Here is a 17820-nt window from a genome sequence, read left to right on the forward strand (position 1 = left end):
TCTGCTCTCTGTCTACTAAACTAAGATGATTATTCGCTTACCTGCTCATAAGGTTCCTCAACTTTAGCTGTAAATTAAAATATGAGAATCTTACATGCCCATAGATTAATTCTGCATTTAGAAATAAATGTTTAACTTTCTCCTTGAAAAGTATAGGTATAGAATTTTATTAATCATTTAAGTTCATGAAATATGCCTGAAAATTAAAGATGAAATATGAGTTGTCCATTCAACATTATGCATCCTTAATTTGAATTAACATTATATTAAATAATATGCTTAATTTTTCAGTTAAACAATGCAGGTTGGGGAGAATATGATGAAGTCCTTCTTAGGTTGCTTTTAAATGTTTATCTTGAAAACAATGTGAAGCTGAGAAGTGTATATCTTAATCACATTATATCTTATATTGAAATTGTTCCTCCTTTCAAGCATTTAAAGGTTAGATGAGTCTTATTTATATATATATATATGTTAATTTTTTTTCCTTGCTTTTTTAATTTTTGAGTAATATTGTGTAATTATTGTCTTAAAAATCTTTTTATTTGCATTAGAACAGCGGTTCTCAACCTTTTGACTAACACGTACCATCTAAACAAAAACTGAAAAACTTTAGTACCACAACAACATTTTACAATGATTATTTTTCAATTTCTTAATAGAAATATTAAAAAACTGTCTGTTTTGCCATTTACACAACCTATTGGTTATTTGTGTTAAAGATGCATACATAAAAAAATAATAGATTGAAAATTGGTTACCATTTTAATTATCTGTAAGATTTTAATTTAAGTTATAATACTTTACTTAAAATTTAGCCTGAAATTCGGGCCTATTTAAGAGAGATCGGTTTCTTTACATCTGGTCTTATTTCACTTAGTTGTAACAGTAAATTAGGATCCACTTTTAATTTTGTTCTGTATTTTTGTGCAAAAAGGCAATAAAAATGTAATAGCTTTATTTAAAATGCCTTTTAATTTTTTTTTTTTTTTTTTTTTGATTCAGCCAAAAGTTTGCAAATGTGTTATTTTTTAAATCTTCAGTTAGAGCTTGTTCACAGGAAATTTCCATCAATTGTTCTTTTTCTTCACAAGATAAAATTTCAGCTACATTTGAAGAAAATGGATTTCTGTACAATTTTCTTTTTGATAATCTTTGGGAAAGTACACAATGAAATTATTTATCAATGAAAATAATGGTTTTTAATGTCAGATGCTAATTCTTCTTTTATGTTCAAATTACTTTTCTTTAAAAAACTTTCTAAAAGTGGTAAAAAGCTTAAAATATTATTATCCAATTCTTTGAATATTAGCTGGAGTATTTTAATAATTGCATTTATTTTATTTCTAATGGTAAACAAATTAACATGTTGTATTTGCAATCATAAATTTATTTCATTTAACTTTCCATAAATATCAGCTAAATATGCTAAATGTGCCAACCATAATTCCCTCAATAAACATTTTTGCAATTCAAATATTTAATCACAGAAGAAAATTTCAATTTCTGTTCAAAAAGTTCAAAAAGATGATTTAGACTGCCTCTGGATAACCAACCACCTTTTTTCAGAATGTAACAAAAGAATTTCATGTTCACTGCCCATTATTTGACATAAAATCGGTAATATTCTTAAAGCCTGGCTTTTAATAAAATTAAGAATTTTCACAATTTGATTCAAAACGATTTTGAGGTTTCCTGGGATTGTTTTGACTACTAAAGCTTCAAGGTGAATGGAGCAGTGAATAAATTTTGTTTCAGGTCCTACATTTTTTTATTTGAGAAATAATGCCGGGATGTTTTCCTGTTAAAGCCCAAGCTCTGTCACTGCGTACAGCAATGCACGTATTCCAAGGAATATCATTCTCAGACATAAAATTGTCAATTTGTTTGAAAATTTAATTTGCAGTTTCTCTATTGTGAAGAGATTCACAAAATAAATCCTCTTCGGTAATTAGTTTATCTTCTTCAAAAGTTATAAAAACTAATAATTGAACAAAATTCATTATATCAGTAATTTCATCCAATTGTAGTGTGAAATACTGTGTTTTATTTTTTGAATAAGTGTCTCTTTTACAGAATTTGCCATTTCATGAATTTGTCGACTTAATGTACACAGTCCAGTCACATTAATGTGACCATAAATCGCTCCGTTTCTGTCAAAATCCAGAATAACCACCTTTCGCACAGTAGACCGCTGGGAGATGTGCAGGATGTCTCACAGAGAGAGTCAATTAGGTTCTTGAAGGTGTTTATTTGGATGTTGAGCCATGCCGACTCCATTGCAGTGGCCAGCTGCGCTAGTTTACACTGTTGAGGATCCATGGCACGAAAAACGCAATCGAGGTGGTCCCTCAGACTTTTTATTTGGTTTAAGTTTGGGGATTTTGCTGGCCAAGGGAGTATTGTAAACTCATCCTGGTGCTATTGAACCGCGCACATAAACTACGAGCTGTATGACACTTCACATTGTCCTGCTGGTAGATGCCATCATTCTGAGGAAAAACAATTCGCACGTAGGGGTAACCATGGTCCGTAAGGACAGATACGTATTTCTGTTGATTCATCGTGCCTTTCACAATGATGAGTGCACCCAGAACATAATACTCCCTCCTTCAGATTGTACGTTTCCAGAAATTGTTGCATGGTGTTTGCTTTCCAACGTTTCACGCCGTATACGCCAACGTCCATCCGTCTGATGCAGCATAAAACGTGATCCATTGGAAATCTCATCCTATCCCACTCAGTGGACGTCCAGTTGTCTTGCTGGCGTGCAAATTCCAGACTTCGTTATCAATTAGCTGCAATCAGGGTAGGTTGCGTAGGATGTCAGTCAGCACAGGATGAGCTTCAGTCAGCATAAGCTGATGAGCTGCAGTCAGTGCAGCAGACGCCTAGTTCGAACGCCTAGTTTTGGCCTCCGCAGCAGATGCCTAGTTTGAACTAGGCGTCTGCTGCAGAGGCCAAAACGCAGAAACGTTCGCTGAACTGTCGTTGAGAAGACACTTTTGGTAGCACCTTGGTTCATCTGGACGTTCAGTTGCTCAACGGTTGCCGGTCTATTTCCCCCGAACGTATCTCAAAGGGCGTCTTTCACATCTGTCATCGAAGGCCTGTGGTTCACCACATTTGCCACATCGCCGATTTTAGATAGTGTGATTTTGCCATGCATGGTATACTTTTACCACGGCAGCACGTGAACAGTTTACAAAATTAGCCGCTTCAGAAATGCCTCCATTCTTGGCCGGAAAGCCCAATGATCATGCCTTTTTGGACCTCAGAGAAATTGTTCCGTTTCTGCATTACGTCAACGATTACCATGTTTTCTGATTCGCTCGAACACTCTTCATATACGCTCCACTGCTATGTGCTTCCGCATGCCTTCTGTGATTGGTTATTTTCCGTTGACGCCGAAAGTAGGTGGTGGTCACATTAATGTGACTGGACTGTGTATCATTTGATAACAGAATATTATTAAGTTCATTAGCTGCTTTTTCATTGAATAATAGTAAAATGTTATCTTTAGCTGCTGGTAATGTAAGGTTTTTTTCCTATAGTGTGAGCCTGCCCAGTCTTGGCAATTCTTAGGCTTACTATGTAACTAGCTTCCAAAGCTTTTTTTACTTGAAATAGCGAAAGCTTTCTTTACTTGTTTACTATTCTTGAATTCCACTGATTTTGTCTTAAATATTTTTCAAATTTATCCTTATCAAAAATATGCTTAGATTTAAAATATCTTGTAAGAAATGACAGTTTCATACTTTGATTGGATAATAGTTAACTGCAAACAGCACATTGAGGTTGAGGGTCCATTTTATATCCAAGTAATCCCAAATAATAAATTACTTTCACTATAATTTCTATAAACAGTTTTTCTTTTCTTTTTAGTATTCTTAGTACTAATTGATTGTTCTGGATCCATCACCTGTGAGTCATCACTTTTCCGCTTAGTCAATCCTAGCCACTTTTCCAATTTGAAAATCTAGGTTTATTTTATTATTTTTCACAAATATTTAAATGCACAATATATTATGAATTCTTCAAAAACAAACCATGATATCCTCAAATCAGGTAGAAAAGTAAGGAATATGAAGCAACAAGAAGTCAAAAATACCTGCTATTAGATATTAATATTACCTGCTATTAGCAATTACCTGCTATTAGTAAATATTATTAGATGTTACCTGCTATTAGCAAATCAACATAAAAAATGCTTCTAATTGAAAATAGAGCAATGAGCATGGAAATAGTAGTGACATAAAATGTAGACATTCTAATAAATCAATCAACTCTAAAACAATTAATGAGATACTATTATCTTTTTATATGAATTTATTTATATTTTTTATTAAATACAACATTCATTTCTATTACTCCTTTTAAAAACATTTATAACAAACTTTGTTATATCTATGGCCAAAAGAATATTTATGAAAATATTTTGCTAAAGTCCTTGAGCAAAGTTCAGATTGCATAATTTATGAGTGTTAAAGAAGAAAGTTTAACAGGATGTTGGAGTTTTTAGTTCTTGAATTTAATTGTTATAAATACGTTTTCCTTTGCGTACCATCTATTTTTCTGTTACGTACCACCGGTTGAGAACTGCTGCATTAGAACATTCTGAATGTCATTACATTTTTTTACTTAGATATTCTCAAAACATAAAATAAGCTCAAATGACTATAATTATTTTAAATCTTGTGTTTTCAACAGGTCTATTGTTTCTACTGTTCAAAATATAAAAGATATCTTTAAAATAAGTAGTATTTTATAGTAAAGAATGAATCTATATTGTAGGTACTTTATTTTTCATCAGATTTGTTATACCTTGAGCTTCTTTTCCACATAGTTTCTCTAGTTGAACATTTGTTGCACCATGCACAGTTTTTCAAAGATTGTTGTCACAGAAGTGTCCTACCTGAGAGGATAAATGTTCCTGAACCATTATTTTCACTTGTTGATTGGTCTGAAAGTGCTTGCTGGCAAAGAATCTTTTCAGATCTAGGAAGACATGATGGTCGGTTTATGCCAAGTGTAAGATGTATTTGAGGTGATCTGTTTGCTGCTTGCTAAATGATATGATTAGAGCTTTGCATTTAAGCAGTAATATGGAGCCCCACATTGTTGTGAAACAACATAGCTCTGGCAAGTGGCAATCTATAGTATATATTTTAGGTTGTACGGAGAAGATTTCACAAAATCTGACAATGTGCAGCAGCATTTAGTATTGTTCCCAGTGATGTGAAATCCACTAGCAAAACACTATATCTATTTTTGAGCTTAGTTATCTGTTTGAATTTCTCCATTGCTGGAAATGATATTTATCACCACTTCGTTGACCATTACTTGGCTTCAAATGTCACATGAAACAAATATTTTTTACCCTTTGATAATGTTGCTGAATAGCTCATGTTGTCCAGTAAAAAATTACAAAGCCCTGGCTAATCTCTTTGTTTTGTGTTCCTCAGAAAATATTGAGAACACATCCTCCTGTAGTGCAGGTTTTCCAGTACAGTTTTGTTTTAAAAAACTAACCATGAAATGCATGGAAAATTCATTGATTTCATGAAAAAGGGAACATTTTTACCCCCCAAAACCATCATGTTTGTCATATGTGTAAGATCAATAGATGTTACTGGTGACCAGTCTAAGTGTTGTTCATCATGCACATTCTCCTGGCCTTCCTTATGCCATCTAACTCAGTTTCAAACTTTACCCTCACTTGTTGCATTTTGAACAAATGCTTCATAAATGTGTTGATGAATCTCTGCCAGTGTTAAATTTCTTGCAGCCAATTTTCTTGCAAATATTGGGCATTATTTCACATGCAGTTCTATTTTCGCCACCATTTCCACTTGGCAAAGCGCAATGCATGCATTGCTGACATGACTAAAATATTAATATATGGGCTTTAAAAAGACATTCCCAATAGTCTTTGTCTAAAAATGTCCTACATAGTGTGTTACATGACTTGATTTATTATTGCTTTGAAAGTTGCATTCATTACCAGCTCAACATATTATTTTATGTTTATTTCAGCATAATTGCTGTTATTGGATTTTATTTAAAATATTTTATTATGAAATTTTCTGTAATTTGGTATTTAATGTTAAATAAGTAGATACCTGGTAATTTTTGCCATCTAAACAGTTTTTTTTTTTTTTCCCGCATTTAAAAAGTACAGTACAAAGTCCGAAATCCCGGACGTCCATTAATTAAAACCACAAACAATTTTTTTTTTTTTTTTTTTTTTTTTGTATGCTTTACACATGCACATTTGATTTTTACTTCTATAATAAAACATGTGGAGATTTTCACTTAAAAAATTCTGATTCTTAATTTCACGTAGGCACTAAATAAAATACCTCGTTATGGAAAAACAATCATGTAAATTTGTGAGATTAATAATTTGGCTCTGTAGTTGAATATCTGCTTGGCATACATCTCAAACAAAACATTCACCTATTTTATATCCCTGACGCCGACCTGGCAAGTTATTATTTATTATATTTTGCTTTCATCACTGCATGTTTATCAATACATGACAGCTTCAGTAATAACTCGTGCAGTGATATCTACACTTTTTTTTATATTAGTAATTGAAAAACAAGAGTATGGCAACCTTTTATGCTAACATTACGCTTTGCGATGATTATAGATTTTTAAATGCTCTAAGAAATGTTGATGAAGAAATTTATTCTGAAATGAAGAAATTAAATGAAGAAAAATTCTTTTCATATGCTAAAAATAGATTTTGTAAACGAAACTCATAGGCCAAAATATTAAATTTAGTGCTATTTTAATTAAGAATAACCGATATGCTATTCATCATAAACCCAGAAGTGGGGGCAGAATTTAGGGAAGACGGAATTTTTTTAATTTGGGGAAGCACCGAACGGCAAAATTAAGGGATGAGAAGTTTTTTATGATTTAAGGAAAGCACCTGGAATCCAAAGTTTAGGCGCAATGAAATTTTAGAACTTAGGAAGGCGCTTTGTAGCAGAATTTAGGACCTGTAGAGACTGCACCAGGTGGTATCTAGCTCCGGCCCTAGATAAAATCTTAAGTACATGTGGGAGTTTATTTATTCAGGACTCAGATTAGTTATAAGCAAGTGCAAGAAGTAAACATAGATATAGTAAATAACTAAACTAATACAATTCAGGCTTAATTCAGTACCCAGTATGGGCAAGACAAAATTTAGTGAAATAACTTGGCTTTCGTCGCCAATCTTGTGATACACAGCCAATAATGTATAATGGATGCTATTAAAGCTAGGCTAAAATTATCTTTACTGATTCTAAGGCATTTCAGTTAATGTAGCAGACTGTGCTGCTCCCTAATCTTCTAATTTGATCCAGCTTATTATTTTTTGCAGACTGTTATAATTACGGCAATTTTATAAAAATTAAGCTTGAACTTTTGATTATATCGAAAAGAGTTTCCAGTTCTGGGGCTGCCTAAGGATCTACAAAGCTAAACCATGTTTTGATGTCCATTAAACAAAAAGTGGAATTGCTGCACAAAATGGAAAAAGGCATATCCGTCTCAAAATTATGTGAGGAGTATGGCATTAGTAAATAACGTAGATGAATATCTGCTTGGCATACATCGACTGTATATTACAAGTTGACTGTATATTACATAAGAAAAAAGAAAAGGAACTTTTTGAGTTGTTTGTGGAAGCAACTTAAACAACTTGCATTGAAAGAAATGTTTAATAAAGTAAACAAATAAATATTAAGCTTTTTTTTGTAAATTTTGATACCCTTTAGATCATAATTGGTCTTTATTCCATAAATTACAATTTCATATTTTTAATTGTATAATTTCTGCGTGCCATCTTACCAGATTTAAATTGATGATCTAATATTCAGAAAAATCCCAAATCCGGAATCGACGAGTGTGGATTTCGGACTTTGTACTGTAGTTATTATTATGTACACTGCTCAACATTGAAAGTGCAACACCAAGGTCAGAAAGTGATGAAATTTGGAAAAAAGGCAGAGACAGCAAGCAACAATAAATAATTTTTATTTCAAAATGATAGTCGGAATACAGAGCGAGAACGGCGTCGGCTCAGTAGGATGTAGGACCACCGTGGACAGCGATGCACGTAGAAACACGTGTAGGCATAGAGTCAATAAGAGTGCAGATGTTGTCCTGAGTGAAGGCTGTCCATTCCCTTTCAAACATTTGCCATAGTTCATCTTCTGAACGAGGCAGGGGCAGAGTCTGCAAACGGTGTCCAATCACATTCCACACGTTTGATTGGTGACAGGTCAGGAGAGTACGGTGGCCAGGGAAGCATCTGTATACCTTGCAGAGTATATTGGAAGATGCGAGCACTGTGTGGTCGGGCGTTATCCTTGCTGAAATATTGCATTAGGCAGCCCCTGAGGATAGGGGATTGCCACTGGCCGCAGTACATTATCCAAGTATCGTTGGGCCGTCATAGTGCCCTGAATACGAACTAGGGGTGACCTGGAATTGTAGGCAATAGTGCCCCAATTTTGCAGTTACTGCCGGATTAGATCTGTCTCCATGTTGACGCCGCTCACATATGCGGCGACTGTCACTGGATAAACAGAAGCGTGACTCATCTGAGAACACGATGTTTCGCCATTCTGTCATCCACATCATTTCCAGTCCAGCATCATTCTAAACGTTGGCGTCTGTCCTGTGGGGTCAATGGCAGTCTTCTTAATGGATGCCGTGAGTGCAGGCCACGTTCAACCAATCGACGGGAAATGGTTCTGGTCGACACAGAAACATCTAGGGTATCTTGTACATGCTGCAGAATCATGGTACAAGTGACTTGCGGGACCGTCACAGCTTGTCGGCGGATGCGTCGATCCACGCATGCTGACGTCACTTTGGCTGCCCTTGCACCCCTCCTTCTTCCCACATTTCCTTGTTCCGACCATGTTCGCCATAGCCGATACACCATGCTCGCATCCATGCCGGTGTCAGCTGTGATTTGATGTAAGGACCAACCCGCCCTTCTCAGTCCGATTACCATACTGCTCGTAAGATCGTCTATCTGCTGGAAGTCCCTTTGTTGACGGCGGCCTGGCATTCCTCTCCTATTACACGTAACCTCTGGGACAAAAACCAACTTTCTTCTATAATTTGTCTGGCAGAAGTAACGACACAAATATTGCCCATTCTGCATGTTCCTTCCCTTATATCTTACCTCACCTGCATTGGAGAGTTGCGCATTTCACATCATTCGCATAACTCAGTGACGTGCGTCTACTCTAAAATTTGTATAAATTTCTGACCACTCCTTCTTGGTGTTGCATTTTCAATGTCGAGCAGTGTATGAGCATTGTTATTTTGAGAACTAAAATATTTATGGCTTTCTTGTTTTTTGGAACTAAGAATTTGCATTTTACAGCGGATATTAAGTGTAACAGATAGACATCTTTCAATAAGTGATGATGCAGAAGAATTAAATCAGATTGCTTGTCTAAATATATTGAAATCTGTTATTAGGTCATGCTGGCCAAGGTAAATAATTTTTTTTGTAATAATATTTAAATTCATTAATAAAGTATTTTCATTTCAGTAAAATTTTTAATTTACAATAGTTGTTATTTGAAAGAAATTAATATTTGTTATGTTTTTTAATATTTATGTACAGAATATCTCAATTGAACTAGGTGCTACATAATAATAAATTCACTTGAATTTATTTATTACTAGAAATTTATATATTTCCTTATGTAATCTTTTCATAAAGAAAAGAATTTTTCAAAATTAATATCCAAGCTGTCTGTAAGGTGGTTGTTGTTATAAAGAAAACAGAAGTTTAACCCTAGATCAATGGTTTTCAGAGTGAGTTATGCAAAGTGATAATTATGGCTATGCTCACAATCACTTGCAAGTGTATTACCATGTATCATGGAATGCAAGCTTCTCTCATTGGTTTCACTAGGGTCTGGTGAGCTCAACATCATAAATACACCAGCTTTAGTGCATAAACGCACATTTTTTGGGGAGGCAAAGGACTCTGCCTTTGGAGAGAAAATATCCCTGAACATTCAAGAAGGAACTGCTATCTTTGGGATAAATAACTATATGCATATTTATTTTATGTTATACTACATGGGTACAACTTATAATTATTTTATCATTTTGGGTATGTGATTACAAAAGTTTGGATATCACTGCCCTAGCTCACCAAACACTTATAAAGTCTCTTGAATCCACTTAACATCACACTCTGATTTTTTACATTTCCCAATCAGTGAAAATGGTTGAGAACGGTACAAGTTAAAAAAAAAAATTTACTTTTTGTAATTTTTCCAGATATCATATTACAATAATATACAATAAAAATTCACTTCAGTGTACTGAATCATGGTATTTAATGTGTATGAATAAATGAGTTGCATCATAATACGAGGGTTGGGGCAAAAGTCATGGCAACTATTTTTTTCTTGTAGATATGTGAACGGATCACAAAACGTATATGTGTCGTGTGGAAATTCTGCAGGCATAGTGTGTATGCAGGACAACAGCTGTGATATGGCACGTGCCTCATGGATCGAGCACCTCATGGATGAAGACAGACAATGAACATTACTGAAGTTATAAAGGGCAAGTGGCATCGAGAAACACACCGTCCACAGGATATTGCGTAATGAGCTACAGCTACGCAAAATCACTTCGTGGTGGGTACCGCATGCACTGACGGAAGTTCAAAGGTGGGTGCACTATACAATATGCTCCGACCACTTTGCATGCTGGCAACAGGACGGCAATCAATTCTTGTCACGAATAATCGCTATCAATGAATTTTGGGCCAGGCCATGCAAACCAGAACTTAAAACGCCAGTCTGCGGAGTGGCGACATCCTGGATCACCAAGGCTGCAGAAAGTCCGTCAGAATCCTTTACCAGTCAAATTGATGTTAATCGTCGCGTATGACATCAGAGGTATCATTGTTTGTCACTTTGTTCCTCTTGGCAGAACAGTGACCGCACAGTACTACAGGAACTTCCTGGTGCGACAGGTACGACGTGGCATTCGGGATAAACGTCTAGATCTTGTGGACAGTGCAATAATACTGCATGACAATGCAAGACCACATAAAGCAGAGTGTGTACGGCAGCTACTCCAATGTTGGAGCTGGGAAGAATTGGAGCACTCACCGTACTCTCCTGACCTTTCGCCCTGTGACTTTGATCTCATTCCCAAGATTAAGGAACCAATACGTGGTAGGCAACACAAGAGATGATGAGTCTGAATCAGAAGTTTGCAACACAAGAGAACATTGCTAATGCTGTGTGCCAACAGATGACCCGATTCACACATAGTGCGGCAAATGCTGAGGTTGATGTATTCAGCCCCTCCTACATCGTTGGCAGCATGTGGTGACGGGACTACATTGAGGGTCTTTAGGCACAGTTTTGTCATGTCAACTTTATGTGTATTGTGTTATCATTCTTTTGCACGGTGAAGGCCATATTGCCCTCTATACTACCGTAATAAATTCCTTGTTACGATTTAAGACCTTGTTCTTTCGCCTATATATGTCGCATTTTCCAACCGGACTGGTATCTTCAAGAAAAAAAAAATAGTTGCCATGACTTTTGCCCAACCTACGTATTTAATGCAATTGTAATAGAATTTTCTTTTTTTAAAGTTAGTATTTCAGGGTTAAATTTAGGAACAAGAATTTTAGATGTCTAGAATTTCATAATGCACAATATATATTTTTCAATATCTGTGAGGAAAATGTTGAACAAAAGGGTGTCAGATGATTGTAGTGGCTGAGAAATTAGACAAACATATCTAGTTTATGTACTGTTAACCCAGGAGGACTCGTATTATGTAATACGAGAACACGCATGGGGTGTCAACACACCCCAAGCAATTAAATGACGTACAAATTAAACATATTATTACAATTCAGTAAAAGAATGCATTCTATATTAATTACAACATTTATTACATAAAATAGCTTAAAATAATGCTAATTTTAAAATTACTAACAAATACATAATTTTTTTCCAGATGTCTAGGAATCATTGATTTCTATGAGAAATGTCTGTTTTTTATCTGGGAATGCAATTATAATCCAAATCATGCAGAATTATTACATGAACAATGAGTTATATAATTAATATTGAAATCAATTAGGCCCAAGAAGCATTAGATATTTTGTAATATGTACATGAAGCATCTATTTCACAGTGCTCTTGACGTATGTTTCTTACACTTCACACATAATTTTTTGATTTTCTGTCTTTTTCCTTTGAGCACATGTAACATCTGTATTATTTTTTTTTTTTTTTTTTTTTTTTTTTTTTGTGATTCATCAAAGCATTTTCTGTAGGAAATTTGCCAATTCATAAGTGGTATACCAATTGTCTGTGATAATGTTTCTTTGAGATTTGTATAATGGAGCCAGGATGTGCTTTGCTATTTCACTAGAACTGCTTACTTTCTTGTACGGCCCATCTGGCTGCTGACATGCATAAATTTCCATGTTGAAAGCATAGAAGGTTCTAGAATAAACCATAGCAAATATCTTTATACCATATCTTGCAAGTTTCTTAGGTATATACTGCCAAAAGGAGCATCGTCCTCGAAAAGTTTCTAGCTTTCGTTCAAAGTCATGTATTCCCCTATATGATATAATTTCTATCAGTTCTTGACAAAATTTTCAAATAAATCTCTTATTGGAGCTAATTTTTATCTTTTCCTATAAAATAGTCAGTTTGATCACAAGCAATGTCTTCTGAAAAATCGCACTCTTCTTCTGATTCAGACTCATGATCACTAAATATATCTTCATTATCTGAATCTTCTAATATCTTCTTCTATAGAATCTTCATCCGACGAAACCCCTTCTAATAATTCTTGAAGTCTTTTCATTTCTTGATCATACGTCAAATGAGGAAAAGACCAAACAGAGCGACTTGCACACGCCAAGGCTCACACTGAAAAATAGTAATACGTAAGTTTGGGGTTTGCCGACACCCCAAACTATTATTTAAACAACAATAAATGCTTGGAATTTGCCGTGTCCCGTCAAGACGTAAGGCAGCTATTGATGCACCTAAGCATTTTGGATTATAGGGAGATATTGCCAGCAAATTTTTTTTAGTGCACTTCTTCCTGGGTTAAAGATGATATCTGATCAGTGAGGAGTTTTTGAGGGTTCATAGGGACTCACTCAAGCCCCTTGTTAAATTTGGGTCTAATTTGTGAGACCTTTATCCTTTTTGTTTGCTTGTTTGTTTATTCCAAGAGACACAATTTTTTCATGCCATAATGTCACATTGACAGCCATTTAATTTTGTATTAATACATGAAATGAAAATCAGCAAATTTTGAAATTTCATTAAATGGAAAAACTGCATAATGAAATTCCTAATAGTGCTAAATCAATGTGGAGATTATCATTACTAGTAGCACCAGAGCTGAAGGAACTTTCAGATTGATGAACAGTATTTCCACAACAAAATCTTCGTTCACACCATGATATGTTTCAGATGAACTCCTTCACTGGGAAATCTTTAGGAGATTTTCAACTAAATCTTATGTAAAAACATGTTTGAAAAATTGGTTATTAGTCTTAGAACCTCCTGAAAGATCAACTGAGATGAAAGAAAAGAAAATGATGTATGACAGCTTCTGGCATAATTTGTGCCACATAATTATATTTGCTTATTTTTAATGCAGCAGTTTATTTTTATTTATTTATTTTATTGTATTTTTGAGTCTTTTTTTAATGCTTTCGTGGTCATGCATGTATGTGTATTTTTTATTTTTGTAAAATGTGAAACATTTAATTAGTATTTGATATTTTACTTTGATAATATACAAGCTCCACTTTTCATAATTGCCTTTGTTAAAATTTTCATACCTCACCTATCAATTGATAATTTTTTTTTTTTTTCATTTTAACTTAATATCTGAACTCTCTAAATTAAACTGAACTATTTATCAAAGCAAAAACAACATGCAATTTTTCTGCATGCTATTTTGTACATCATCTGATTAGTATTCTGTAAACAATTAGAAAAATAATCTCACAGTAAATTACTTCTAAAATGGCAGGCAAACGTTAAGCTTTAGTGACATGAGTTTTATAAGTTTTATGACAAATACTTTGGGTGTTGTTCATTTGCATGGAATAAGTTGTGTATTGAAATTAAAAAAAAAAAAAAAAAAGCAATGAAGTAAAACAAAATATTAATTTATTTTATTTTATTTTTTATTCTTAGAATGGAAAATCATTGTTTAGAAATTTTAATATCAATTTTGAAACTCATTTATGATTTGGAAGCTAAAAGAGAAGCTATGAAAAAAGAAGGTAAGATAAGTTTTTTAAATGTTTTTATATGTGTACTTTTTCAATAATATTATTAGGAAATTAGGTATGTAAAGCCAAACTGTCAAGTATTATGGTATTTTTATACAGTAATAGCCCGACTCAACTAACCAGAATTTTTTAGAATTTTAGAAAAAATATTCCCCCCACCCCCCAAAAAAAAAATTAAGCAAATGAGAGATTTGTAACACTAGTATAGAGCCAACTATATTATTAGCGAGCTATATTGCATGCATTGTCACCAAATAGTGTGATTTAGTGCCAAAAATTGTTAAGCACAGTATCACAACCTAAGTATAAGAATTTTGCTTTGTTTTTATCTTAACCCAATTAATTCTGAATAAGCCAGTTTAATTTTTAAAAAGAATGATATAAGTTCTGTTTTTTTTTTTTTTTTTTTTTTTTTTCCATCTCATTTTGAAAAAAATGTTTTACATTTGGTAGCCTGCCTTTCATGGGACAGCATACAGTAGGCTAGTTTCTAAGTTACATGATCCTGGTATCAAAAAAAGGCACAACATTAACTTTATTTGAAAATGAATAAACAATTGTGATACAAAAAAAAAATTGCAATAAGTGATTTAAGTTTTCATATGCTATATCCATAATTTATATTGGTTTATGCAGAGGACAATTGGTTCTAATTAAATTCTGCCAAGTAAACTGGGCAAGTTTGGTGAACATCTTTACCAACTTTAAAATTTGGCAAGATTTCATAATCAGATAAAATGTTCAACTTTCTTGTTTAAGACCTATAAAATACATTGCCTTTTATGTCTGAAAGGCAGTTCTCCCTTCCTGAAATCTCATGTAATTTTAAATGTAGACTTTTAATATTCGAATAGGTAACAAATAAGATGACTGTTTCTATAATTTTAGACAAAAAATGTCTTTCCTCCATTTGGCTTTTCTATCATTAATTCCAATTTTTATATGTGCAACTATCCAGAATTTGGCATTTCCTGAGCTTTCCAGATAGTCAGCTTTTACTATATTATAATAGCTTAGTAACAGGATTTAACATATTTCAACATTGGAGAGAAACAGAGTTATTGCTTCATGTAAGCTATTTATTCAGTGCCTTCAACGTACACAAGGTAGAACTCCACTCTATAAAATGCTAAATTGAAACTATCAAGTGTAATTCATAGTTATCAATGAAAAATCAAGAAAATTTTTGCTAGCTGAAGAAACATAAACTAAATTTGCAGATTGGTAACCATAGGCATCAAATGAATGACTTATTCGTAATCATCTCTTACTTAGTATGCTCATAATCATCTCCTTTCTTACTGAGGGTGACATGCTAATTCTTGTTTTTCACTAAGGACAAGTTGATTACAATAAAACTGCATAATAAAGTGCATTAGCAGAAACACAATTACTCTGTCTTAGATAGTCGAAGATCAAATATATGAGTTTTTTATGCAGATAATACACATGAATTTTTGGTACTATTCGGTTTTGAAGGCCGTAAAAAATCGCCAAATTATTGTTGATGCCAATGCTGCCAAAAAGAATTGCGGCAAAAAAGGAAGTATAATAGTAAATAACTGTCTAAGATTGATGTTTAAATTTAGATGAAAGGTTAATTTATATAAAACTTTTTTATTATTATAATTTATATGAAAAAGGCTAAACATGACTGAATGGAAGCATAAGAGTAAATAACTATTTCAGATCATTATTATAATTTATATAAAAATTGCTAAACATAACTGAATGGATGCCTGCATTGCTATTTCGCTACCGACTTATCGCTAAAGCATAATTTCATCTCGTTGGTTGTTCAAACGTAATTTTCTATAATGAATGATGTCTTTTCTTTGAAAATATTCTCGGTAAAGTGCAGAATCGCTCACTTATTTGTTTGCCGCTTTTTAGAAAGGTAAAAACAAGTGGATTTTTGTCAATTTTCTTTTACTTTTTAAGTGAAAATAGGTCGATGTGTACATAAAGTCAAGGGTGTGCACAGTGCCATTTTTGTGCAATTCTGCTTTTTTTTTAAGTAAAAATAAGTCCTGTACATGGATACCGAGTATGTGCAATTCTTAAAAACGCGTCAAGCAGTGGGTGATTCTGCACTTTACTCAAAATTCTATTGCAGACTTTTTGTCACAGGCAATTCCAAAATTGTTAAATCCATAGGATATCAAAAAAGGATTTAAAAATTAAACTAATATTTCAATAGTTTCTTAAGAAATATTGAACTATATAAACTTACATAAACTTACGCAATCTGAAATCAGCGCGTACGCTAGATTTGGTGTGCTTTTAAATGGGCGCGTTTGCTAGATTTGGCGCTTTTGCGCATACATTTTCACTGCAATTTTTTTTACGGACCTCAAAATGGAATAGTACCAAATTTTTGTGTTAGGAATAATAGCGTTGGGTATTTCGGTTTTTAGAAAATAATTAGATCTTGTTAGACGTGAATTCTTTGTTTTTACCGTTGCAATGTCGAAGCGTTGAAAATGTTTAACAGAGCATGAAATAGCAGAATTGATGCAAAATATTTCAGATATTGATTCTGAAATTCTGATATTCTGATATTGATTCTGAAATATTAACTGAAAGACATTTTCCAAAACTTTGTTCAGAAGAGACTGATAAGAAAATGAGACGACGGTGCTTCGTTTGTTCACATTCCCGGAAAAATCCTGCAAAACGGCAAATGAGTTATTACGAGTGCAAGGAATGTAACGTAGGACTGTGTGTAGATCCCTGTTTTCAAATTTTTCATACGAAAAGAGAATTTTAAGTAATATATTTAGTTTTCAGATGTATAATGTTAAAATTCATAAAATGGTGAGTAATTAAAATAAAATGTGTAAAATATGCATTTAAACAAGAAATAAGGTAATTAAAGTATATATATAAAAATATCTATAAAGCATAAGCCGTTTAAATACTCTATAGAGCATTATTAAACAATTTGTTGATACTTCGGAAATTTCATGGATTTAGGCTTAGTAGCAAAAAAGCCCCGGCCCTGGAGAGACGCTCACGTAAGACACTGCCGGCCTCAGCGATAAGCGCGCGTTTTCGCTACCCGGCTCGAAGGGGTTAATTGGAACAAGTAATTAAATAATTCTCTGTACAAAATTTACCTACTTTTGTAAAGAGAAAAATGGAAAATTTTGTAAAGAGAATTATATAATCTCTTGTTCTCATTAAATTCAATGATAAATTATTTTTCCTCCTTTTAATTCATTATTTATTTGAGTTTTAATTCAAAGATTCTTCTGTGAAAATTTTTTATTTATTTATATGTTTCTCAACATTTTGCACTCTAGTTTTTTGCTAAAAATAATAATATATTTTTATGCAAATTTAACATGCTTTTATTATGCTTGAAAAGAAAATGATCATAGTAATTGCATCATAAAATGGATAATATTGAGGGTTTTCTCAATGTGCAGTTACTATATACAGCAAAATATTTTAAACTTTGTTATCATCTGTTGGTATAA

At 33.3% G+C, this 17820-nt stretch overlaps 1 protein-coding gene and 1 long non-coding RNA gene across 5 annotated transcripts in view; one reads left to right on the top strand and one right to left on the bottom strand.

The window, feature by feature from the left end:
• LOC118184360 (uncharacterized) overlaps positions 1-17820 on the bottom strand; it is a 123462-nt gene that overhangs the window by 93656 nt on the left and 11986 nt on the right. The gene's annotated exons all lie outside the window — the stretch shown is intronic.
• Positions 1-17820, top strand: part of LOC118184359 (TELO2-interacting protein 2-like) — a 54568-nt gene that overhangs the window by 30899 nt on the left and 5849 nt on the right. The window contains exons 7-9 of one of the 2 annotated variants that reach the window (XM_035354018.2): positions 292-441; positions 9398-9510; positions 14241-14329. In XM_035354018.2, coding sequence (XP_035209909.1) covers positions 292-441; positions 9398-9510; positions 14241-14329 — 352 coding nt within the window. The remainder of the gene's footprint in view (positions 1-291; positions 442-9397; positions 9511-14240; positions 14330-17820) is intronic. The other variant, XM_035354019.2, reaches the window with a different exon arrangement.

The sequence above is a fragment of the Stegodyphus dumicola genome, chromosome 1 (genome assembly GCF_044657685.1).
Source record: "Stegodyphus dumicola isolate Sdum_Otavi_A_Nest chromosome 1, ASM4465768v1".
Lineage (NCBI taxonomy): Eukaryota > Metazoa > Arthropoda > Arachnida > Araneae > Eresidae > Stegodyphus > Stegodyphus dumicola.